The 26,448-nt window shown below is 39.0% G+C and overlaps 2 protein-coding genes and 1 long non-coding RNA gene across 6 annotated transcripts in view; 2 read left to right on the top strand and 1 right to left on the bottom strand.

The window, feature by feature from the left end:
• Positions 1 to 9,585, bottom strand: part of abca1b (ATP-binding cassette, sub-family A (ABC1), member 1B) — a 34,827-nt gene extending 25,242 nt beyond the window's left edge. Inside the window, exons 1-5 of the mRNA XM_017485569.3 lie at positions 9,444 to 9,585; positions 6,311 to 6,418; positions 5,128 to 5,221; positions 2,923 to 3,064; positions 2,656 to 2,774 (exon numbers count right to left, since the gene is read on the bottom strand). Coding sequence (XP_017341058.1) covers positions 2,656 to 2,774; positions 2,923 to 3,064; positions 5,128 to 5,221; positions 6,311 to 6,376 — 421 coding nt within the window. The 5' untranslated portion in view covers positions 6,377 to 6,418; positions 9,444 to 9,585. The remainder of the gene's footprint in view (positions 1 to 2,655; positions 2,775 to 2,922; positions 3,065 to 5,127; positions 5,222 to 6,310; positions 6,419 to 9,443) is intronic.
• Positions 8,972 to 15,605, top strand: LOC128634899 (uncharacterized). The gene is made up of 3 exons (XR_008397804.1): positions 8,972 to 9,088; positions 9,531 to 9,712; positions 10,521 to 15,605. It is a non-coding gene; the product is annotated as an uncharacterized LOC128634899 (long non-coding RNA).
• Positions 15,606 to 20,089: 4,484 nt separating this feature from the next.
• Positions 20,090 to 26,448, top strand: part of slc44a1b (solute carrier family 44 member 1b) — a 35,446-nt gene continuing 29,087 nt past the window's right edge. For 3 of the 4 annotated variants that reach the window (XM_047159850.2, XM_017485919.3, XM_017485915.3), the window contains exons 1-3: positions 20,090 to 20,227; positions 23,011 to 23,100; positions 24,817 to 24,959. In XM_047159850.2, coding sequence (XP_047015806.1) covers positions 20,168 to 20,227; positions 23,011 to 23,100; positions 24,817 to 24,959 — 293 coding nt within the window. In that variant the 5' untranslated portion in view covers positions 20,090 to 20,167. Of the gene's footprint in view, positions 20,228 to 20,647; positions 22,171 to 23,010; positions 23,101 to 24,816; positions 24,960 to 26,448 lie in introns of those variants that run through there. The other variant, XM_017485920.3, reaches the window with a different exon arrangement.

Genomic DNA, 26,448 nt, shown 5'->3' with positions numbered 1-26,448 from the left:
TTGCCATTCACACCTTCCCTCCAAATGCCAGTTAAAAAGTCCACTCAGGTAGTAGCCTGACTGTCTGGCTTGAATGCCCCCATTCTGCTGTCCCCTCAGGAGAACAAACACTGGAAGTGTATCCACTATCCATTCTGATAGAGGGGACAAAAAGCTCCAGCAGGCAATAGATTCCTGAATTTTTAAAGCCTTTCAACACTGGAACCACTTTCAATGACAGAAATGGACAAAGTGTAAACCTGACAAGGTGTTAAATGGGAACTGCGGTATCAATGAGAAAATACACAAATAAGAGGACATGAGGTGAAGACAACACTGTTGTGATATGTTCTCATTTTATATAGTATGATAATTATCTGATTTGTCAGTTAATTATATAAAGTATATAAATTGTCATAAACAAAACACTATGATATTTCATATTGTATTTAAGTCATACTATTTTTAAAAAATCCAATAAAGGCACCTGGATTTTAGATCAGTAATCAGGTTATTCAGCGCATGTACACAGTTATTTTGAAATATTTTAATCTCTCTACATATACACGCATGCACATAACTGGACAGAGATAAGCTACAAATAGTAAACACGTTTCATGGCTAAACGAAGGACATCTAACAAATATTCATCACAAACTCTGATGTTTGAAGTAAAGAAACATCCTATTTGGTAGAATTATTCCCATGTAATAAGTAAACCCTAGACATCGTGTGTTAAAAAAAAAGAAATCCAGAGTTTTCAAATAACTAGATTACTAAAGTTCAAGTAAGTGCATTGGTTGAACTATTGTACACGTAAACATTATAGTCTAACAGCTCAACAAGATTGCATAGTCCGGTTCACAGTTTCACAAGATAAGAATAGTCCATAATCAATATCTAGACACAACTCCATAGAGCTACATATACATCACTCAGCACCTAATATATTATTCACAATTATGCCCCTGTGGAAGCTAAATCATTTTATGTAGATAATAATTGGCAAAGTAATTGAATCAAATTCAGGACATTTAGAACCTTCACAAAAATATGGCAAGTTGTACACCTTGTTGGAAAAAAGACCCCACAATCCTCATGTGATGCTGGTGTGAATGAGTTTAAGCAGAACTCTCTAAGCAGCTATAATCACAAACCCAGTGACCTACAGGGCTTTCAAGTCCTTTATCTGTTTATAAGTAGAACATAATATAGACGAAATTAAAGCGCAGCAGGAGTAAACACAGAGAGGCTCCACAATACCTGGAAAGCATGTTCAAAGCACCCATATTCTTATACAGGCGGAGAAGTATATTTTTGAAGTTGTGATTACATTAAATAGCCTTTCTAGTTTTTGTTTTTTTACCTAAATATGCTTGATGGATCTTTTACCTGTTCTCATGCCAAACTCAGCACCTAAGCTGACCATTTGTAATTACTCAGCTATAATAGTGCCAATGATTTGTCAAGCATTCACATGCTGTTAGACAGGATGGAAGTGTAAAGTCATAAAGCTGAGGTAAGATGAGATAACAACCATGTTGATGATATCATATAGCCAGCATCTTTAAGACAGCAGTGCTTTATCAGTGCCCTTATGCAGTAATGCTGAGACAGTATGTATCTGTAATGTAACAAACATGCACAGCCTATAAACCCAGTGGTGGCTAGCAGCCTTATGTCGAAAATCTCAATCATAGCATGGCAAAATTGTTGTAATAATGATGCTAATGTAAGTCTATAACTGCTTTTTAAAATAGCTTGTTTTTATCCTACCAGTTACCTTGCTGCATGAGAATATAATTTGACATCATTTTGATGCCAAAACTCACAAAGAAGACACAATGAAAACGTAAGATCTGGCCACCAAAGTGCAGTTAAAGTAAACCCATAAGAAACAGATAAATTAAAAACGCCACATAATCCATCAGTTACATATAATACATCAATTCAACAGTGTTGTTAATACATTTCTGGCACCCATGATAGAAGTAGGTCAAAATCCAGCCTCCTAAATCCTAAATAATCAATAGATGATGTTGACTCAATCAATTAAAAGACTGATTTGTTATTGTTTGGGAAATATAGCAAATATATTGTTTGGGAGTCACAATTCTCTTAACTTGAAACTTCACTTAAAATCGTCAAAGGTGACTTAACAGTTTTTGGACAGTAAACTTTTAGAATCTAGTGTAAAATACATGTATGTATACAATGTAACAGTAAAGTGTAACACAGTTAAGACCATGTGCCAGAGAAGTTTTAATAGTCAGGGGATTCTGAGCTGTTACTGAACAGAAGGAAGGGGAAGGTTGGTATTGCGTGAGGTCTGAATTAAACGGCATGTGTGTGCGTGTGCATGTATATCTTCCTCCAGTCCTCACCCACACAAACCCTCCCACCAGTAACTTGCCTTGGCTTGCCCAAAAAGTTCCCAAATGTCAGAACTCCCATCGCCCACATACTCTTTGCGTGGAAAATTTTTTCCTCTATACAATCAGCTTCTTACAGCCCACGACAAATACACGTGGATTTACATATTTGATGCTAGACATTTCATCAGCCATTCACACGAAATACTTGCCTGAACAAAGCAGCTGAAAATAATGCCTAAGGTTACATCGCGCTTTAAGAACTCATTAGGAGTTTTTTCCAACACACCCAATTTCGACTCACCTGAAGTGTTGTTCTGCATTTCTTTTACTGCATTGATTAACTCTTTAAATCCATCAAGACTTCTGTCATTTTGACTGTACAGTAGGATTTTCTTGGCATCCGAAAAAAGCCGTGATATTCTGTGAATGTAAAAGCGAGACATTAGGCTGATACTGTCAAAGCGGGTACTTGAACAGTTGATTACAACTTAGTTTACAACTAAGTTTAAAACTTATTGGAATTACCACTGGGTTGCTGCCATGCGCAGAGATGCAGGTTTAAACTTACATGGAATCGTTGAAGTTGCCGACTACTCCAGGCGATTCTCCTGGGGTGGGGTGACGGAAACATGGGTTATTGGCATTACACACAATGCCCTGGATCCATGGCAGGGTGCCTGCTGAGGGCATGGCTTTGTTGGGAAAGTGACCTGGGACCAACAAAGAGAGAAAGAGGAAGATATAATTAACTGCCTAACTGAGGAGAATACAGTTCCCACAGTAAGAAAGGCAGAAAAGAGAAAACAAACTGGGAACAAACAAAGAAAGGTTGGCCATTTCGAAATTTTCAAGTGAAGATTTCGGGTGAAGATCGTACATTTTTCTGAGACTTTTCAAACAAATAATTCTTTAGATAAACTAAAGGAAAGATGAGGTGCTATCTGTGTCATTTTATACATCATGTAAGTTTCAGAATTCTAAAAGGACATGGCTCAGATAGCAGCTGAGGACCCTGTGATCATCTTATCTGCTGCCTAGGACAGGTGCGAGTAAACATTAGCACCGTTGAATCTCCTTTCAGAAAGGAACCTAGCATAGAAAGACTTTATTCAAGGGAGAATGATTGCCTAAGCACAACGTGGGACCTTTGGTTTAATGCTGATGCCCCTAATGAAGGATAACAAGTTTACTTGTCAAATAAGTAGGTCTGCTATCAGTCAACCTTAAGACTGCCAACTAGGCCTTCGCTAAGCACAGCACTGATAAGATAACATCCAAAGAACTAGTGTACAACTACCATAAGTAAATGCACTGTTTGCATTCAACCAGTAAATGATCACATGTTTCGTAATAAACACCATCTCTAAAACTGAGTTTAGGTATAACCTTAATTCTGGATGCATCAATCTGCATTTTTATTTAGTTTGTTTGCTTGTTTTTCTGTTTCAAACAATTGAGCACCTCTTCAATATTAGCAATTGAAAAGAGGAACTTGTCTCCTTGTTTCTTATACGATTGCAACATGCCTAGACGCACATCTTGGATGATTCACAGCAAAACTATACCATTATCTTCAACCAGGAGTGGACATTATACAGAACTGAGAGACAGCACAGCAAGTGCTTCCTCCTTCAATATGGGACCCTGAACCCAGAGCCAAAACAAAACACTGAAGAACAGTACAAGGGAAGAGCAGCTATAATAAGCCCATGTCATGTGATGGGAAATGTGTCATTTGTCTGTAATCAGTAGTATTGGTGCAACTGTAATTATCTGTTAATAAAAAGAGTCGCACAAGCTGTTTATAAGTAGCAAAAAAAAAAATATATATATATTTTTAAATATGAATGGGTGATCATTGGGCATCCAGTCATGTTTCAAAATAGCTTTTTTTTGCTACTTATAAATCTCTGTTCAGAGAAGAACCTCTCTAGCGATCTTCTATAACATTATTCAACAAGGAAAAAATCATACAGTAAGTGTTATAGTTTAGGTACATTACAGGTCAAGTGTGTCTTAATCTTACATAACCTTACATAACATGCCAAGAATTCACTGGAATATCATTTACACAGACTTTGACAAGGAGGTTAGAAGACCATTGAGATCCAGTAAATTTCATGCTGTAATACTGATATTATAACCGCAGGTCATACATAATACATTTACTGGTTGATGATGTCAAAGTGCTGATGAGCCATTTCTTGGCACTCTGTTAAGCTTTCTTACCCACTGTGAAGTCAATAAAGTCAATGCCAATTCTTTGCTTTCATTCATTCATTCAATTTGTTTTGAGATAATGGATATATGGATATAATGAATGACTCTGAACATCATTATCATCTCAGAAAAAAAAATTAAAGTATGTTTTTTTTGTAAACTCCTTGTCATACGGATGTCACATTGGGACAAAAAAGGATAGATTTTTCATACATTTAGTTAGATCAGTATAATTAAATACATAACTGGATCTTAAGGACCACTGCTGCATGTTTGAAGGAACAATCAACATTCCAGTTCAACATTCAACATTCTTGATCCTAATGGAATTCCAGTGTCTGTGTTTATTGAAATCTATTTTTAATAACTCTCTTTGCTATCTTCTATATTTCTGCTATATTTCTCTGTGGACATTACATATGTTAGAAGAAGATACAGCTTAATAAAAAAAAATGTTTTTTCTTAACAAAAAAAAGTGTTTTTAAAAAAGCATCTAACATTCTTTTATATGCATCAATCTGTCTTTTCAGCACTGAAAATAAGTTTGACTTACACTCATGTTGCTCATATGGGGGGTAGCTCAATCTCACAGCAATCAAGATGAAGAAGATGAAGAGGGGCCACACAATCTCAATAAGCAGCTGGAACTGCAATACAAACATGTGGAAAGAGCAGACAGACATAGAAATCAGAAGAATACAAAGATCAGCATTTTCATGTAAGTGTGGACATTGTCCCACATCCCCCCTCTTTAAAGACAAGTGCTTGTCCCTTGCTAATAGATTAGTACACCTATCCTGCAGACAAGATATCTGCTGCAGCACTTTATAGCTGTTCCATCATTGCCTGCCTTTTATTCATAGCATTTATTATTCAAACATCATCAGTCAAGCATCAATAATACATTTCCAGATATAGAAAGCATGTATGCAGAGGCGATGACTGAGACATCCAGTAATGTCTCACATGCAATACTGGTCAATACTGACCATGTGAGGTAATGATTTGACTGCTTGCCTATTTTTGCAGTGTGGCTTGTTATTACTTAACTGGGAACATCTTGGATTTCGACATGTTAGCAATGGCTTACAATAGTGCTGTATACAATATAAACCCTAACGCCCATAAAAGAAAAAATATATATATATATTTTTATTTGGCAATGTGTAATCATTTAAATGTCCAGGATACATCACAGATGGTTAAGTGATTAAAGAAGTATTTCAAGAAGCATAGTTTAATTGTTGTCACTGAAGAATTTACAGTATTTGTTGCCAGGGGTTTAAGGGATTAAAACTCAAGGCGCTTTAGATTACTTGAGGACACAGAGATATCGTGAATATCTGCAGCTGCCATGCCTCAAAAGCTAAATTTCCTGTAGCTAAAAGCTGAAAAGTCTTGGGTCAGCAAGATGCACTTTTTGTCAACAGATGACAGATTTACAACAGGTCTCAAGCCACAAGTCTCAAGTGTAGATTAATATAAAGATTAACAATGACATTTGAGACCACAGTAAAACTACTGCCATAAAAATGGTGTTAATGATTTATATTACAATATACAAAACAAAATATTTGAACATATGATACATTGCAATACATTGTAAATAGTCCAGTCCGTCTCTCTACGTTGTCCCAGCACTCAGTTACAGTACTTTATTCACCTGTAAAAAAATATCACTTACATGTACCAACATGTCACATTTCACATTAGCACAGTTTCTGGTCCAAGCTTACCGTTTGTCGTCTCCTACAAGTGAAGTTCTTCCACAGCAGCAGGCCCAGCTGAGTGGAGACAGACATGTTCACTCAGGTCCTCCTCACGCTGCTCTCTGCAGCTCTCAACTGCAATGATACAAGAGCAGGACGAGTATATAAGAGGCATATAAGAGCAACCAACAGTGCAGCTCAAAAGTCCAGGCCAAAGTACAGCAGCCTATCTGAAATCCTCCTGCTCACGTCTTTAATGTCCTCTGCGGTTCAGTCTTGTTGTATCATGCTCACAACCCAGGTTTAGAAGCACCCATCCCAGATTTCCTCATAATAAAGTACCTTTCGGTAGGTGGAGAATCGTTCTCACGGCTCCATGTGCTTGCCCATGGCAAGTAGCTGAACAGCAACAGCTGCATTTGATCAAAGCGCTGCCATCGAAAAGTGGGCTGCTATTGTTACATGCTAATGAAACTATTCATATGGAAGTGTGATTTTCACTTGTAGCCATCTTTGTTCAAAGTCCAGAGAAATCTTCACTGATTCAATCAGAATTGAGTCACTCAGAATTGACTAAGCTGTGACATCTATTCTACTTCAGTGGAAAAAAGTGAAGTATCAAAACTAAATACATGTCTGAGAAATGATAAATACACTAGACCAAATTAACTGTAGATGTGGCCTTCTCTCATATATTAAGACTGTTATAATATGATTTTTACATGCCACATATTTTAATTTCCTGCATCATCAGTATCATGATTACTTCTATAGCAATAATCACATTATTATTTCTTTCTTTACCAGATGCTGATTTCCTCTTCTTCCATGTAAATATATTTTCTTTAAGAGTATAAGTATAAAATATTGTGATACATATTCTGTGTCATAAAAAATGTCTTTAAGGTTTTTAGATATTTTATCACACCACACGTCATGATGTCCCTGTTGTTCCGCATATTTAATGTATTGTCTTGTGACCCACACTGTCCTGTTTTTTTTTTTATTATAACATGATGCACTGATGAATTAATTTAACAAATTTTTATAACTACGTGTACCCTCTACATGTAAAGAACTGTCCGAACTGTGCTTCACTATTGTCATGTATTGTGTATGGTCCTATTATATTTCATCCTACTTCATATAAATTGGATGTCAATACAATCTGCTTGAGTGGATATATTTAAAAATGTATGAATTGCAATAATAGACTCTAATACATAGTAAAATCTTATATTGCTGAGGAAATAGTTTAATATAAAGTTTTCTTTGTAAATAACTATGACCAATTGTTGAAACACACAATTAGGTTGGCTTGATAACAAATTTTTAACCTACACTCTTTCACACAGCCTTTCCTACTACTTACAATGGTATAAGTTTGCCAGAGCTTACTATTATTTTTATTGATTTATACTGTCTGTAAGATGTAGACCTAACATGATCACACAGAGACAGACAGTCATTTACTTATGCTAACATCTTACAAAGAGGTCTTGAAGAGACATACCACTCTATATCAGGGGGTCTCACACTTTTCAGCCAGGAACTCCCTAATCTTTTGAATATAACTGGATTATTCACAAAACCACTTCTCATATCTGGGAATGCTCCTTCCACCAGGTGTGTGTAATCAGGTATGAGTGCAAATAAGACACAGAGGTACCGCACACATTGAGTTCACCTACAGTATTTGTTTTACTTTTGTTTAAAAAAGAGTTGGTGTCAATTGATATTAAATATGAGTATGAAACCCTTAAAAATAAAGGTTCCAATTAGATTAAAAAAGGTTGGGTTTTTTTTCAGCCTGATGCCATAGGAGAACCCTTTTAAGTTCCACAAAGAATCTTTTACTCTCAAGTGCTTCAGAGAACCATCAGTTTAATGTGGCTTTATAGAACCCAGAAATGGTGGTGGTAGCTAAATGGTTACATTGGACATCTGATCAGAGGGTTTTGAATTCAAATCTCAGCACCACCAAGCTGCCATTGCTGGGCACTTGAGCAAAGCCATTAACCCTCATCTGCTCGGTTGTATATGAGATAAATGAAAGTCACTGTGGGTGTCTGCCAAATGCCATAAATGTAAATGTTCTTCACAGCAGTGCCACAAGGATCCGTTTTATCATAAGTTCTCTAAAAAAAAACAACTAAACAACAAAAAAAAAAACCTTAGTTAATGCTTTAAGGCACCAAAGTAAGATTCTTAAGAGTGATGCCAGGAGAACCTTTTCCAGTCCCACAAAGAACATTATAGGGTTCAATTTAACCTGTTAAAGGATGATACCTTGAAGAAATAACACATTGCTCCGAAGAACCTATGATGAAACATACAAAAACTTCTTTAATCTCCAAATAACCATATATCTCAACTCAAGAACCCTATACAAGAAAAACCATCCTATGGTGCTGTAAAGAACCATTGAAGAATCTTTATATTTAAGACTATATACCAAAAGGTAAACCGGTCCTTCTTAATGTTCATTAAGCACATAAAGTTTCATTTTCAGTATAAGTGGTGATCCATTGTCTGATTTACACAGCTACATGCATGTACCTCTTTTGTGCTCCTTTCCTCATACTAGTAGGAACATGCCCCAAACATATTTCCCACTTCTGTAATACGTCATCCCAACGTGGATGAAATTAGCCTGTATTTATACTTCGACTTCTCGAACTGTGTTGAGTAGGACAGTAACGTCAAATTGCATTCCTTCACACACACACACATTCCACTTTAATTTAAACAGGTAACGTTTAGTTCATCCAGTTTGTGGCTTCAGGAGATTCCTTGGTGTATACAGTAAGAGCATTACTGCATTGTTCTTCCCTTCTGTATAAAAACACACTGTTACTATGTAATGAATGAGAGATGTTTGTTTAGTTATTGTTCTCTAAAAAAGGTTGTATGAAGACATCGTGATCTTTCTTTTATTTTTTTCCCCCTCAAAACAATAAAGCAATACAAACAATTGTACGACTTCTCGTTTTATAGCATAGTAAGTACTTAATTTAAAATCATTTGAATAACAAAGTTAAAGCCAGCCATTAATTAACTAAAAGATGATTAGATTATCAGTATAAAGACTCGCGCTCATCACTCGCAGCACTTTATAGGAAACATGCGAGAAAGAAAAAAAAATCTGATCCTGTTTTACCTTTTGTCCCAGGCACACCTGATGGTTTGGTCTCGGGCATTCGCTGTGTTCCGTGTTGAATCGGTTTAAACTCTTTTCCCCTTTCAGTTACTCCTGCTCGGTGTGTGTTGTGTGTCCCAGTGGCAAAGAGCATCTGTTCCGTTCACTATCGGCTTTATAGCGCAGTCATGACACACATCGCAGAGGTTACCTTCGGTCAGGAGGAATGAGAATGCATGCGCGCGCGCGCGCGTGTGTGTGTGTGTGCGCGCGCGGGCGTGTTCGTGTGTGTGAGTATGTTTTTTATATCATGGTGGGATCCAAACAGTTTTGACCTGTGGGGGGACATTGGACTTGACCCCACAAGAAAATGTATTTGTTTTTATTTGTTTGTTTTCAGTTTCCTGATGAACATGTCCTGGTTATTGAGGTTAAGGTTACGTTTTGGTTTGGGTGTAGACATTTATGCTAATGTAGCATTAATAAGCTGCATTAATTATTAGGTCAATATACAGACCTCACAAGGATAATAAGACAAACATTCTGTGCGCTCATGTGTGTGTGTGCGTGTGTGTTTGTTGCGTACGTGCGCGTGTGTGTAAACATGGGGGACTGGAGGGAGCTGGGGGCGGGGTGGGGGGTAATTTTGTGGGTTGGGGGGTACATCGTTAGTGTGCAAGCATCCAGCAAAAAACCCGAAATGAGCCAATACACTAACCAGTAATCACCCAGTGATGACTGTTTTTATGTTATTCCAGCAGATATTTCTTTACATTTGTATTTTGACATATTATGCTTTGTAGTATGCCATTTTTAATGTAGCTTCACTTCGCTTTAATGTACACTGATAATACATCCTGTGTTTTTTTGTGTGTTTTATATATATAGAATTTCTGAATTCTACTCACAGCAAAATCTTTATAGTTGAAACAGATCTGAGTTAACGCTACCATGTTTAAGCAGTAACTTGAGTAACTCAAGCAGTAACTAGACTTGAGGTCTAGATCCAGCCGTTCGTAGATTTAGAAATCTATAAAGCTATGTGACTTGGAAGTGAAAAATCAGAATTATGTAATTTTCAAAACTCTGTGTGTGCAGGCTGCTACGTGGAAGGATGTGCTACCTTGTTTACTGTTGATGCTGTGAGCAGCCATGTTGATTTGATGTCACTTGCTGATCTTGGGGTTGAGGAAACCGTCCCAATGTTCCTGAGTTGAGGGGGTGGGGGGATGGGGGGTTGTTTTTTGTTTCCTAATCGGTGATTGGAAATCTCAAATGAATGTTTTAGTCAAAAAGCATAAGACAAATCTGTCAGCGCAGGTGATATTGCTGCCTCACAGATCTAGAGGTCCTGGTTCAATCCTGAGCTCTGTGATGGACTGGTGGCCCAGCCAGAGTGTATTCCCATCTCACACCCAGTTTTCCTGTGATAGAACTTGGATCCTCCATCACTCTCACCAGGATAAAGCACTTACTTTGAAATGAATATATGAGTGAATAACTTTGGGACTTGCAATTCAATGCCATTGTATTATACAATGACAATAAAGAAATTTCTATTCTATTCTGTTCCCTTTCAAAGGGAAATCATCGTTGCGTGACTTCATGCTATCTGAAGCGCCCTCGTGCATGACCAGTATCTGAAGTCTGTGTAAAATCATGCCTATTTATATGCCTGCCGTGGTCAGGTGACGTGCCATTTCGTGTATCGCATGACTATAAAATGGCGTTTGTAAACCACGCCATCAGCTTTATTATCTTCAGCGAAGACCATATGTCAGTTGTCTGTTTGAACATTCCTAAAACTCTTCACTTCTCTCTATTTTCAGAAAAATATTTTAGGGGGCTGACTGCACACACTGTGAAGGCTTCACAATTAAGCAGCTCTGCTCTTGGCTCACTCTCTTCTCAGTCAAAGGGAGTTGGGTTTCAGAACCTCGGGCTCTGGGCAGGCTCTTGCCGAGGCAGGCGGCTGGCTCAGGTCCTGGGGATCCCATATGGATCTGGAGGAGCAACCGGAGACGAGCACGGCTCTATCTCTTGCCCTTTCCTCCGGAGCTGACTCTCCACCTCTGGGTTTTAGAGCTTGCATAGCAACTTCTCCTTTCTGGTATGGAGAGTCAACCTACCCTCTCTGGCTCCCCCCTCTGGCTCCTCTGAGTCAGTGTTCCAAAAACGGAGAGCAACTCTGAATCCTTTAAACAGCTGCTTGAAGTGATCACTAAGGCTGTCGAAAAACTGAATTTAGACTGGCCTGGGGAAGAGGAAGTGGCTCGTGGCAGGCTAGATGAGTGTTTCTCCCCAGTGAAAATAAATGTCCCTGACACTGCAGAAAACTCCCCTTTTTTTAAGAAGTTCATGAAGAAATATTGCGCTTTGGGGAAAATTATACACTAGCCAGGTTTATAACCCCACGATGTCTGATTATTCTGCCATCGTGAGGAATGAACAGTTCGGGTATTTTGCTAAGGCAATGGTGGAGGAGACTCCAGGGCATCCATGTACTAAACTACCTGGACAGCAACATCTCTAGCATGATCGCCAACTCGCTGGATTGCACTAGAGATGTTGCACATGAGGAGCTTGGGGCTCAGGTTGAACCCCAAGAAAAGTATGCTTTCTCCAGTGCAAAGGATGACTTTTCTAGGGGTTATATGGGATTCCACTACGATAAGGGCGTATCTATCCTCAACACATCTATCCTATCAACCTGTTAACATTGAGCAAGATAAAGCTGGGTCTGGGCATCCCCTCCAGTTTCTACAAGAGACTGTTGGGGCTTATGGCAGCAGCAACGAACATCATACCGTTGGGCCTATTTCACATAAGACAGTTTCAGTGGTGGTTGAAAAGTCGGGGGTTTCATCTGTGGACGAAAACCCTGACTGTAATCAGTGTCACACGGCGATGCCTTAATGCTCTGAGAATTTGGAGGTGTCCCCGGTTTCTAGCCTCGGGTCATGCCCGGGCATCTCCTCTAGGGGCATCTCCTTTTCGCAAGACTGAATGACAGATGTCTCTCTCACGGGCTGGGGCACTCCTAGCAATGAAATACTTTCTTCCTCAGTTGAGAGGTCACCATGTGTTAGTTGTGACAGACAATACAGCAGTGGTCTTATATATCAACCACCAGGGAGGGTTACATTCGTGCCTCCTGTTCAGGCAGGCGCAACTAATTCAGGCAGGCGCAACTGGAATGTGGGGGCAGACATCCTGTCAAGGCAGGGTCTGAGGCTCCATGCACAAGTGGTGGAGTCCATATGGTATAGGTTCGGCCAAGCAGAAGTGGATGCCTCCAAGGAGACAACACACTGCCCGAAGTGGTTCACCCTCACTCCTCCCGCACCATTAGGGCTGGACGCCATGGTACACATGTGACCGAGGTCAAATCTGTACGCCTTTCCCCCGATCTCTCTGCTCCCACAAGTTCTAGCGAGAGTTTGCCAAGACTTCGTCTGCTGCTAGTAGCACCTTATTGGCCAGCTCAAATATGGTTCTCTGAGATAACATCCCTGCTAAACGGCACTTCTTGGGAGAATCCCATTCGCAGGGATCTCCTGTCTCAAGCATGAGGGTTCATTTATCACCCTCGTCCGGAACTATGTAAACTGTGGGTCTGGCCCCAAGGGGCACCAGCTCATATATTCCGGTCTCATGTTGAATGCAAGAGCACAAGAAAATTGTATGTGCTCAAGTTGTGACTTTTTGTCTTTTTGTCTGGCTCCATCTACAATTAGGGTCTACATGGCCGCCATTTCAGCCAGCCATGTCCCTATTAATGGAGCCTTGTTGGGGAAACATCCTCTAACATAGAGATTTATGCATTTCTGTGGTCCTGGCACCCCATTTGAGCCCTTAGAGTCAGCATTAGAGAAGCTTCTGACTATCTCTCTGCTGCCCCTTCCTACCTTGACTTTGCCCCTGGATTAGCCAAGGCCTTCCTATATCCTAGGCCAGATTATATTCCTAAAGTTCCTTCATCTGCTGCCCAGCCAGTAGAGTTGCAGGCTTTCTGTCCTCCTCCGTTCCTTACACTGTGTTGTAAGACGGAGCAGTTGCTGGTCTGCTTTGGCAGCGACAGAGAAGTGATGCTATGTCAAAGCAGCGCATCTCTAATTGGATAGTGGAAGCAATCTCTACTGCTTATGAGGTGCGCAGTCTCGCTACGCCTCTGGGCACAAGGTCTAATTCCACTGGGGGGTCGCCTCCTCGAAGGCTTTATCCAAAAGGGTACCCTTACAGGTTGTGTGTGCTGCAGCAGGGTGGTCTACACCGCACATATTCATTCAGTATTACAGTTTGGATATGGATTCCACCCCAGGCTTGAGGGTCTTACCGTGACCCTCAGGCTCAGACCTTTTTGAACAAGCCATACCCTCAGTATGACGGAGTGGGTATACTTGTTCCCACAGTGTGAAGCTCACGCAGCATTGAGTTCCTTTTGAAAGGGAACGTCTGGGTTACGCATGTACCCCTATTCCCTGGGAAGGGAATGAGATGTTGTGTAGCTTTGTCATACTGGGGCATGGATGTGAATTGCGTCTTCTCTTCAGATAGTAGAAGCTGATGACGTCGTTTACAGGCGCCATTTTATAGTCACGTGATACGTGAAATGCCACGTCACCTAACTACGGCAGGCCTATAAATATGCGTGATTTTACACAGACTTCAGATACCGGTCACACACAAGGGTGCTTCCCACAGCGTGAAGCTCACGCGACATCTTGTTCCTTTCTCAGGGAACAAGGTTACATGCGTAACCCAGACATTTTTTTCCTAGGCTACTTAATAATCTTTCAACAAATGATGAAAAGCCACATTAATTATTTGACCAGAATTATAGATGATTCATGTTTTCACTGCTTCATGTTGATGGGAAATGCATTTGTCACATCACTGAGCGTAATCACAGGCTATAGATAGCATCAGAGCAGCCAAAGGTCACCTAAGCTGACTCAACCTTTGCAGAACATGCTACTTCTCAAACACTTAAAATTTCTCACATGCTTGTCTGGGCCAAATTGTTTTCAATTGGAGCACAATATTGCTTAATAGACAGCACCACACCAGAAATTATTATCACGACTGAACTAAAATGAAAAAACAAAAAACAAACATGGCTGGTGTATTAATTACACATAGACATGTAATGTAATGCACAACAGAATGTTTTTCTTTGCATAGCCCAACTTGGAAAACAGTTGGGATCAAAATGAGGTCAGCCAGAGAACATGATGTTTAAGAGTAACAACCGAGGAAGTGCACAGACTCAAACTCTAGACTCAAACTTTACTAGCCTACTCTGTCTAGCCTTACCACTGTCCAGATTAAAGTTTCTTCCCTGAGTTTTTCAGTATGTACCTTTGTACATTGTAATATGAAATAAGTGTGAAATATTTAGGAAATGTCTTTTCCTTCATTAAAGGCAATGTTCTAAAATTTATTTCAAGCCCTTATCTTTGATTAAAGGCTAAAGTGCAGTACTCCCCCATGTTTGACAATTTTTTTCTGTTGAATTTATTACATTACCGTTTCAAAATTTGACAAATTTTTACTGTTGAATTTATTACATTACTGTTTCAAAGGTTGAACCTATTTTTTAAATGGTTTTCCTTGTACATGTCTGTCTCCTTTGTTTCAATTTAGCCGTGTTTATGTCATAACTGCCTAGTTCCTTGTAAGTAAAATCATTCTTGGCCAGTATAATTCTGTCTGATTCTGATTCTTCTACTGAATGACAACAGGGGAAAACATCTGCTAATCTGCCATCATACCCGTGTTCATCTGAGGTAGACTAGGATACATAGTAATGGAATTTTATGCATATTCAGCAGACTGACCCCAGGTGACCCCAAGTGCTCCCAATCCGGGGAAAAGGTCGTGTGATGTCATGGCTCTGGGTGCTGATCCAGACGCTGCAGGACAGCGAGTTTGCGGAAGTAATGAGTGAGCATTACTGATGACGAAAGACACCACAGAATGAAGAAATAACGGAAAGAGCGAAAGCTTGGCCAAGAACAGACACGAGGCTGTGTTGTCACTTCCAGTAAACTCAGATATTATGTGTTGTTTGTGTGTGTGTGTGTGTGTGTGTGTGTGTGTGCGCTCAATAGCTAGACCAATAGGAACAGAAAAGTTTTATTCTCCATAATCAGTAGATTGGAATTGGGACAATAATTTCAATGTTTTAAATTACATGTATATATATATATATATATATATATATATATATATATATATATATATATATATATATATATATATATATATATATATACACACACACACACGCACACACACATATATATTTATATATATATATATATATATATATATATATATATATATATATATATATATATATGTATATCTGTGTATGTATGTATATGTATAGGGATGTATATGGGTATATATAACATGTGTATATGCGTATTTGTACTTCTGTAAAGACATGAAAGGACGCTGTTTATTTTGATTTTTTAAATTATTTTTAGTTATTTACTGTAATGTCTCATGTAAATAATACATTGGAATGTTTTGCTTGGATTAAGGGATTGAGTGGCATTGTTTGATGGTATGAGTTATTGTGCTAATTAGGTAATTGCACAGTATTTTGTAATTGATAATATTCAGATTATTGTTTTTATTGATTGACTGTATTATCAAATTTTGTCTTGTGGTTTTGTTTTTGTTTTTCTGTTTTTGCTGCTGTAATTCCTTAATTTCCCCCGGGGGATTAAAAAAGGAAGTCTAAGTCTAAAATTGGATTATGTTATGAGTAGAGATGCACTGATGTAATAATTGGTATTGGCTGATAAAGGCATCTTTTCAGCCGATAGTTTAAAAACATCCAGTGATCAGCGCCAATTATATCCTGTCTATCAAAAGCGGGAAAACACATCGAGTTCGTCCTGTGTGTAAAGAAGATGTCTCTTGTGTGGAATAATGACAAAACTGCAGTTAGTAATCTCTGTAATCTCTGCACTGCTAAAAATTTTACACCGGACGCTGCAGCAGTGAAGCGGGAGTTTCGGTGTCGAGACAAATTTTTATTTGCTGCGCTGCTCGAGCGGAATTAAAGCTCCAGTACACTGTAGAAAGATTTAAATGAAGATGAGTTGACAAAAAAGTATATATTGCACAGAATAGTATATTTGTAGAGGAGTATATTACATATCTAGTTAATGTTAATATATAAAAAAGTTTAAAGCCATGTGGTCTAACATTATCAGAAACATTAGATCTTACATGGCTTACTTAACAAATTACCAGTTTTGATGTCAATGATGGAATAGAAATGCTTTTGTTTGTGGTGAGTGAATGTGAAGCCTAACAGGAGTTTTTTTTTTTTTTTTTTTTTTTTTTTAGAATTCAGTCGATGTTAATATGAATTAATAACATTCAATAAGTTAAGAAATCTTACTTTAATCTTCAGAATTTAGTTCATGTGTTAATGTTAATGTGAGTAATGTGTTTTCTGTTTATGAGACCAGTTACTGTGAAACAACTTGTTGAAATGGAGAGAATAAAGTTTTTATTTGCATTTCTTTCAGAATTGTGGAATTAATGATTATTAATTAAAAAAGGCATAAAAGGCAGAACCACCAAACTATTGGTATCGGTATCAGCTGATATCACTCTGAATAATCAGTTTTCTGTATCGGCCGAGAAATTTTGTATTCGTGCAGCTCTAGTTATGAGGGGTACATTTTACAGTTTTACAATCACTGGCTGAGAATCACTGCAATAAAGCACCTTTAAGATTTAAGCTTAAAACACCTTTAAGCTTCTCCATAGAGGGACAAGGGATATATGATTCTAGATTGAACCTTTTTAAGCGCGTACTGGTCCACACCTATACCATCAATGCACTGTCATTAGTAAGGAATAGGGAGTAGGTCACCATTTCAGGCACAGTCTACAGTCTCAGTTTCATTTTCATTTGTGTGATAATGATAGATAAAAGGCCTTGAGTTTCTGTGCTGGACATGTTTAGTCAGTGCAAATGTAGCTAAAAAATTAGTTTAGACACTGCTTCTTCCTCTATGTTGCTAATTTCATCACAAGCTGACCAATGCTCTTTCTAATATTAGTGCCACTGTAAACCTAATAACGCTTATTTCATTGCTTAGTATTATTGACACCAATGTTATAAATGAGATAGATATTAAACAACTTTTAGTATATACACTATCAAATGCCTTGTGACATGGATTTGAGTTTTGCTTTTCAAATAAAAGCTTGTAATGTGTGTAAGCCTTTTGAAAGGTGTGGAGTGCACTGGTGGTGTCATGTTTCCCGAGTGCATTATTCTTTATGGCTGACTGAGCTCGGCTTGTCCTGTGGGACAAAGTGTCCTGAGCCTGCAGAATCAGGCAGGCTGTTACAGAAAGGCTCAGGTTGTGAAAAAGGAAATGGTCTGTTTATGAAGAAGGTTTTCAGAGTAAACCACACACTGAAAATATTGAGGCATGCACAATAGAACATACTACAACAACATATGCACAGTATGGCGAAAATGATGTGGACACCTGACCATCACACCCATATTTTGGCCAAACTGTTACCACAAAGTTGGAAGCATACAATTATCTATAAAGTCTTTGTATGCTATAGCATTAAGATTTTCATTCACGGGAACTAAGAGGCCCAAACCTGTTCCAGCATGACAATGCCCCTGTATACAAAGCGATGTCACCTGACATCAGTGCCTGACCTCACTAAGGCACTTGTGGCCGAATGAGCAAATCCCCATAGCCAAGCTCCAAAATATAGTGGAAATCCTTACCAGAAGAGTGGAGGTTATTAAATTATGAAAGGGAGATCAAGTTCATATGAATTCCCATGGGCTTGGAATAGGATGTACAAGTAGAACATATGGGTGTGAGGGTAAGGTGTTCACATACTTCTGGCCGTATAATGCATATAATAGCAAGAGACAGATAAACAAAATACTGCTGACTTAAAAAAAAAATTGTCATGTGTTTCTGGTGACTCATACAAATTTGGGTAAAAGTTCATATCATGGGATCCAATAGAGGAAATACAGAATGCCTTAGAAGGCGGTAAACAGCTTCTCAACCAAACAAGCGTCCCTAAACCACAAAGCCATGTGGTCTAACATTATCAGAAACACTAGATCTTACATGGCTTACTTAACAATTTGCAAGAAGTGGCCAACTCAATATTAAAATGATGCCTGAGCTTCCTCTTCAATCTGTAGTTGGTGGAATAGTTGTAGGTGTCATGCAGGAACAGGCCTCCTCACCTTATTATATGAGAAACTATAATACTGTGCTCAGATCAGCAAAAAAGGAAACTAGAGACAATTTGATTCATGAATCAAAAACTGATGATAATAGCATGTTTACACAAAAGCATTGAGACACCAGATCGGCAAGTAAAAGGGCAGATGCAACACAGATATTTTAAGTACAGGAAAATGAAATGACTAAGAAAGTTTTGATATACACTATCAACAAGAAAAAAAAATGTTCACATGTATTTATTATCTGTTCCAGTGCATATGTTTTAGCCCCTTGGCTTTTCTATAGACTTATATTATTCAATGTAATTACAGGGTGCCCCAAATGTCTTCATGCATAGGGGATGTATGTATGCATACAGTATGTATGACAACACCATGTTTGTGGACGTCCACTTCTCAGTTGGTCCTCAACACTTCCAGCCTTTTGGAATCTGTTAATAATTTTGGCAACAGTCTTGTGTGTGACATGCTTGCCATGTTTCCTGTTAAAGTCCATCACATCGCAACCTTGTGACAACACGGTATATATGTATAAATAAGCTAAATATGAAAAATTTTGGGAGCCATTTTGCTAAAAGTGTTAATCTCCCTTATGTATGGAGACTTTTGGGACACCCTGTACATTCTGTAACTTTCCAATTAGTTTTGCTTTAGTGACTAATTAATTCAAAGCAATGTCTATGTAACATTCGTTAAGATGAATAATTTAATTATAATCTGTAAATTTAACGGGTTTTGTTTAATTTTTGTTTGGTAATGAAGAATCTTCCACAAACTAACTCTTTTCTTCACTTTATAAAGTAGCCTAGGTCATGATGCACACTTCACCTGCATGTTCCATTCGGAGAGATAAAACAAACAAACAAACAAACAAACAAACAAACAAACACTTGACTAGGGAATTTTATATTTCAAAACATTTTTTTTACCAGCTGCAAATCGACTTGCAGATTTTACACTGCATGTAATCTAAAATGAGAAAAATATTTACTTACTACCAGCAAACCTATATTTGAAAATTTACCCCAATATTTTATTTATTTATTTATTTATTTTTTTTGTGAGGTTGCTTGTCGGTGACATCAGATTCATGAAATCATACCATGGTGCACCTCTTAACAGCGACTGAGATTTAGTGTTTCATTCTAATCTATTACACAAGACTGACCTCTAGTGGACACAGAAATAAAAGCGATTTAGGATTTCATGCTCAACGTGTTTACTACAGCTGTTTACAGTATAGTAACTGGGTGGGAACGATTCATCCACCTGTATCTCCCTCCCTCCTTGTTTCCCTCTCCCCCTCTCTTGGCACACACACACACACACACACACACACACACACACACACACTAATGCCCACCCTCTCCCTGGTACAACAGCGAACAATAGAACAATGGCTCCCTTCTCCATCGCGCCTTGGCAGCTCGGTGCCATTGCCGGAGTCAGCTCGTAATGCTGCTTCACACGGGGGAAGATGAGCGAGCAGAGACGATCAGCATCAAGCTCCTATCAGCCAAGGTCCATCTGGAGAAAGGTGGATTTACTATTTCGATGACTGACAAACACACAGATAAGTCACAGTGATGTTTGGACCATTTGTGGAGGTTAAAATTACGCACCGAATCGCAGGAATACGCTGCAGTTATGGCGTTAACTGAAGTGGAGGTTTGAATAGTTTACTTGATGCTAGGTACTTAACAAGGTTTTGCTTGAAAATGCTAAATGAACATGTCCATTATTAGACAAAATGTCAAACGCGTGCGTGTAGACAAAGTGCATAGTGGAGTGTATTAATAATAGGCTATGTGAGCTCTATTCACAATAAACTGCCCATCCCCAAATCCGCTACTGTACTAGCTAAAGATACAACTAAGCTGAATCGTGATTTCCTTTTTTTTAATTTTAGTATTACACGGTTTTAGACGTAACCAATGGTTTCTACTTCTATCAGACGACGCCACCGTAACATTGAGGACATCATAGTTTAAAAAAAAAATTACTTCCGGAATGGGCGGGGCTCCAGTATAGATTATAATTTTACTATTGATGTCGCTGTGCATGGTGCTGATGGATGTGACGTCAGGTAGCAGGTACCCTAGTCATCTGCTGCTTGGTTTTCTTGATTGTATATCCAGTAAAAGGTGAGCAACGCTAAAATAATTATATATTGTGTAGTAAATTAATAAACGGTTAGCAACTAAATTTAGCATCTATATGTACATATTCTGTAGGGAAGTTTGAATTTTGCAGCTCTATAGGCTACAAACACAAGCAGTTGATGCTTGGGTATAAATACCCAAAATATGGGGTATTTTTTTTTAACCAAACAAATAGGCTAACTACAGATAAGGATGTATAGAAGCACTTATTTAAAATGGGATAATGCATTTAATACTGATTTAGATAAAAAAAAAAAATATATAGATTGGATTTTAGAATGGGGGGCAAGGCATGGTTAGAGGTTAGAGGTTAGCATGCTTGCCTCGCACCTCCTCAGGGGTTGGGGGTTCGAATCCCGCCTCCGACCTGTGTCCGGAGCCTGTATGTGCTTTTGGGGGCTTCCTTCGTGTACTCCGGTTTCCTTCCCCAGTCCAAAGACATGATCTGTATGCTGATTGGCATTTCCAAATTGTCTGTAGTGTGTGAATGTGTGTGCGATTGTGCCCTGTGATAGGTTGGCACCCCGTCCCGAGTGTCCCCCACCTTGTGCCCCGAGTTCCATGGGATAGGCTTCAGGTTCCACGTGACCCTGTGTAAGATAAGTGGTACAGAAAATGGATAGATGGTTGGATGGATTTATACCCTGAGTTTGCTTACTACTACTACTATTATAATATAATATATATATAATAATTATTATATTAAATGTTATTCTTATCATTATTATTATTATTATTATTATTATTATTATTATTATTAGTTACAATAGCACAAGATAGAAAGTACTCTTGATTTAGTTATTTGATTAAAAGCTATTTTGTAGCCTATATGTGGATACGTATACAAATAGCCTGCTACAATTCGAAAGAAAATGGTATAATATTAAAAAAAAAAAAAAAGGAATAAAAAAGATGCATTGCACATTGCAGAGCATTTAAAATTGGCGGTCTCCTCTTGCGTCCCAGCATTCCTTGCGTCCGCATCGTCGGCCAGCTCGCGGCGTGAGTGGACGATGCGTTTTTGTTCCGGCTACACCTGCTCAGTCCAGCCGGAAGTGCAGCGCTATTAATCCTGAAGTATTAATCCTTCTTTACCTGGAGGCAGAAGAGGCGATATTAGTTTGCTGCGTTGGCGGGGAAACGCGTTTGCGCGCCTGATCCGATGGACGCGTCGTGTTAGTGCGCGGCACGCGGTTAATGCGGGCTCAAACACACTTGGTCGGCTCCCTGCAAGTTGGGCTTATTGTTGTTTTCTTGCGCTGAAGCGTTGAGGTCTGTGCGACTCAAACCTGCAATGGGATGCTGCGGTAGCGCAGAGGTAAGGGAAGCGTGCCATCCTCCGCCTACACTTGTCCTCTGTCGAGCCAGAGACAGAAATCTGACAGAGATGTAGCCTGTGTTGTGGTGTGGTGTGGTGTGGTGTGATGTGATGTGATGTGATGTGATGTGATGTGATGTGTTGTGGTCTGGTGTACTGGTGTGTTGTGATGTGGTGTGATGTGTTGTGGTCTGGTGTACTGGTGTGTTGTGTTGTGGTCTGGTGTACTGGTGTGGTGTGTTGTGGTCTGGTGTACTGGAGTGTTGTTGTGTTGTGGTCTGGTGTACTGGTGTGTTGTGTTGTGTCGCTTCGGCCGCTGACTTCACGCCTTGTTATTGTTGTTGTTGTTGTTGTTGTTGAACACTAGGTTGCAAAACATATTGGTTAATCTTATCAGGATGTCCCGTTGTTCCTCACATAGCGAATCATGATGCACTTGACTCTTTGAGTGTTGGTCATTTTGCCTTCTGAATGTCCCTGTGTTGTGCATTAGACCGCAACCCCCAGTGTACTGATGCGCGAAATATCCATGCAGCTCGACTTGCCTTGACTGTCCTATCTATGTGGAAAGCCCATGAGGATAAAACGTTGATATGAGATCCTTAGGACAAACACGAGCCCAGGGATTTGCTATCGGTTCAGTTTCCAATCATTTATGAGTGCAGATTCATGCACTCAAAACGAATATCTGCCACATGTTATGCACATGCTATGAACACATGGCTACCTTGGCTTAGGGCTTATGCATGACATTTAAGCAAGCAGTACTGTTTAACTGAGCTTGTGTGCTTCCTGTGTTGTTTTAATGCAGTGGGATGACATTGCATTTGTGTATTTCAGAGGGTGAAAAGAGAATGGAAACCCTTGGAGGACCGAAGCTGCACAGATCTCCCATGGTTCCTTCTATTTATGCTCTTCTGTGGTGGAATGGTGAGCTACTTATTCAGGATTTCAGATAATAACAGCTTAAAGACTGATGCTGATGTACTCTCTGGAAGGCTGTTATTATCTGTCATAAACTCAGGGCTTAATATCGATCGTATTTGAACTTAACCCCAAGAGTAATTAAAAGTTACACATAAAAATATATTAGCAGGTTATATTGTCTTTAGTACATATGTTTAGGGAATTATGTTAATTTGCGTGTTTAAGGTTGTGCAAGCTATTTAAATGGATTTCTGTTTTTATGTATTCAGGCACATGACTGAACGGCAACGACAGTCACCTTTTAATGCTTAAAAATGAGCGATTAGATTATGACAGGATGTAAGGTGAATTCAGCACGTCCATTTTGAATTTGACATCGGGAGAATAAACCTAAACGTCTTTGTCAACCTTTTTCTTTTTTTCTTGTTGGTTTGCTAATCAGACCAGAGAGGGTACTACTGTTTATGAAAATTCTCCCTTTTTTTTAGCCTTGTAGCTAGTGTCTGATCTGATGAGCCGCCTTTGGGAAAGGTAATTTATATAAATGCTTATAATTGGATAAGCTGCAACAGAGAATCTACTACAAAAGCCGTAACGGTTCACGGTTTGAAAGCCAGAATGGTTAAATTACAACCATCGGTTCTGCTGCAGTATTTTCCCAAGTACTTGGTTCAGTCCATTGAAATACTTTGCCAAGTATGCTTCCAGACTGCAGGCAAATAATGGACAAACCTTGACATAGAGTAAAGTAATTGATTTTTTGGAATTTAGCTGAAGCTAGCTGTTTTGAAACTCCTAATCCCAAAAAACACAGCCTCTCCGTTCGGTGTTCCCTCTTCCAGAGCCAAACCGTAAAAACACATGCATGAACTGCCGGATAGTGTAAGAGGATGAGCTTTCTGAATTGATGTGCAGTTCAGAATTCACAGAATTTCACTCTTGTTTTACAGAGCTAGAGCACCATGTAGTCTTTTTTCTTTCTCTGAACTGGTTATTTATTGAAAGCTGATAAAATAGGAGGACAACTTTAGTAAATAGTACAAAATAAAGCCCTGACAAAAAATCAACTACTGAACCCACATTTAAGTGCTGCATAAAAACAACATGTTGTGGCATAATGGCAGAGCGGGTAACTTTGCCGCTTCATAGCTCCAGGCTCACCAGTTTGATCCTGTGTTCAGGTTACTGACACATGTTCTTCCCATAGCCGTGTGAGTTTTCTTTGGGGTCTCTGGTTTCCTTCTGCCTCCAAAAAACATTCCAGTAGGTGGATTGGCTTTGATAAATTGCCCCTATGTGTGATTGCACGAGTGCATGGTGGCCTGTGATGGCTGGTGTCTCATCCTGGGTGTATTCCCACCTCATACTCAGTATTCCTGGGAGAGGCTCTAGATCCACCACACACTGTCCATGATAAAGTGGTTACAGAAGATGAATGCATGATTGAATACAACCAAAACAAAGCCTAAATGATTGTGCGGCACTGCTATGTCCCATATTGTTTTGCATAATATTACAGGCTGGAAGAGAAGGACACAATGTCTGTCATAAGAAATGTAATGTGATGAAAAGTTTTTTTTAAATAATATTAATGATGCATATAGTGAATATAGATTTAAGCCATAATTATGAATCTACACAGCTAGAATGAGAGAGATTCATTTCCTATAATCCTGTTAAATGTGTGCTGTATGCTTACTGTAGTTTTCTCCTTTTTAGGGTGCTATCTGTGGCTACACTATAGTGACAGGTGGTGCAGCACGCCTGGTGTTTGGATATGACAGCTACGGCAACACTTGTGGCCAGACCAATGAGGCCATAGAAGGGGTCAGGCTTAGCGGCTTGGACCACAGAGACAGAAAGTGAGTCTGCACTTTAATGCTTCCTTATGCTTCCTTATGCATCCTTGTAGAGTCTGTGAACAATTCTGTGCCCTTCTATTATCACATCAGTGCATATGTCATGAAGCTGTGACTTCACCTTTAGACTACAGAGGCCTGCTAAAGCCACCTAGAGGTTTTAATAATTCAAAGGCCCTCATGGGGGCCAGAGCCATAACCTGCACAGTGCTTAATGGACTATAGGATGAGTTTTTTTTTCCCCCCATTCCATTCATTTGCATTCATGTCAAATTTATTGACCCTCTCTGTGTTTGGAATAAAGTGTGCTCTTTTCTTTGTTCATACTTCACGAATCTGGCTTGGCAGATGCAAATTCAGTAATGGAGCTTTCACTCATCTGTACTGATAATATGCGTCCCATACTCCAATTTCCCAGAACTCCCCGTTCATTGCCACACCCACCTTACCTGTCTTATCAAACCGCAAGCTTTCAGGTTCACCAGGATTCTAATTATACTCACTTTAAATTTTCTCTTTAATTTAAACCTTTGTTTAAAGCTTGCTTTCTTTTTCAGTGTACATTTCTAAGCCTTTATATTTCATGTTCTGGTTAATATTTCAGATTAGTTAGTGGGGGTTTTGCTCTTATTCTCTGGTCTTTTCCACTGCGGTCTAGTTATTTGGTCTGCTTAAGGTGTTTTTTTTTTTGTTTTTGTTTTTTACATTACTGTTGCCTGCAGATTTTGTATTATTCGCCTTGTATTGACACTGTGTTCATTTTCACCAGCGCAGTCTTGTCCACACCTGACAGAAGCCTTTTTTAAGTTATTGGGAACCTAGTGTACTGTATGATAAATTCAATAAAAAATACTTTTGGTAATTACAAAAAGGCCGGGTTAGATGCAATTATAATTTATTATGCTTAAGCAGTATTCGCTTATTGTCTTTTCTGATTCATACAGCCCGAAACACAAGGCCCAGTCAACCTTGACATTCAGGTTTATGACTGTCATATCTTTTATACTAGGATTTAATTTATTTTATTTTATTTTTTTTTTGCTTTAATCATTTAATCAATCCACTGCTGAAAGATCTTGCAGTGCCCCCCCCCCCCCCCCCCCCCCCCCCCATACACTTGGTAGGTCATGTCTCAGATGCTGCTTGTTTGAAATGACTGGATTAACTGATAAAATTGGTGGCACATATTTGCTGGCATTCTTGGAGATCAGGCCAATAAACCATATGAAATGGTAGATGCCTCACTGTGCTAAGTCGGCTTTTCAAGCTTGTCTGATTGACTCATATTGAATTTAGAGCATCATCTATGATTTCCTCCAAAATGCTGGCACACTGTGTAGCATTCGAATGTAAGAACTGCAAACACCTTAAACCAAGAGAACAGGAAATAGCTTTGCAGAAGTGAAAGCTTTGACAGTATGTGGGTTTCAATTTTATGAGGGACTTCATGTGGGAGTTAAGGCAGGATTATAGCTTCTGGCTAGTTTCGTGC

This window comes from Ictalurus punctatus, chromosome 14 (genome assembly GCF_001660625.3).
Source record: "Ictalurus punctatus breed USDA103 chromosome 14, Coco_2.0, whole genome shotgun sequence".
Classification (NCBI taxonomy): domain Eukaryota; kingdom Metazoa; phylum Chordata; class Actinopteri; order Siluriformes; family Ictaluridae; genus Ictalurus; species Ictalurus punctatus.
The sequence above is the reverse complement of the archived record's forward strand: the minus strand, read 5'-3'. Positions and strand labels throughout refer to the sequence as shown.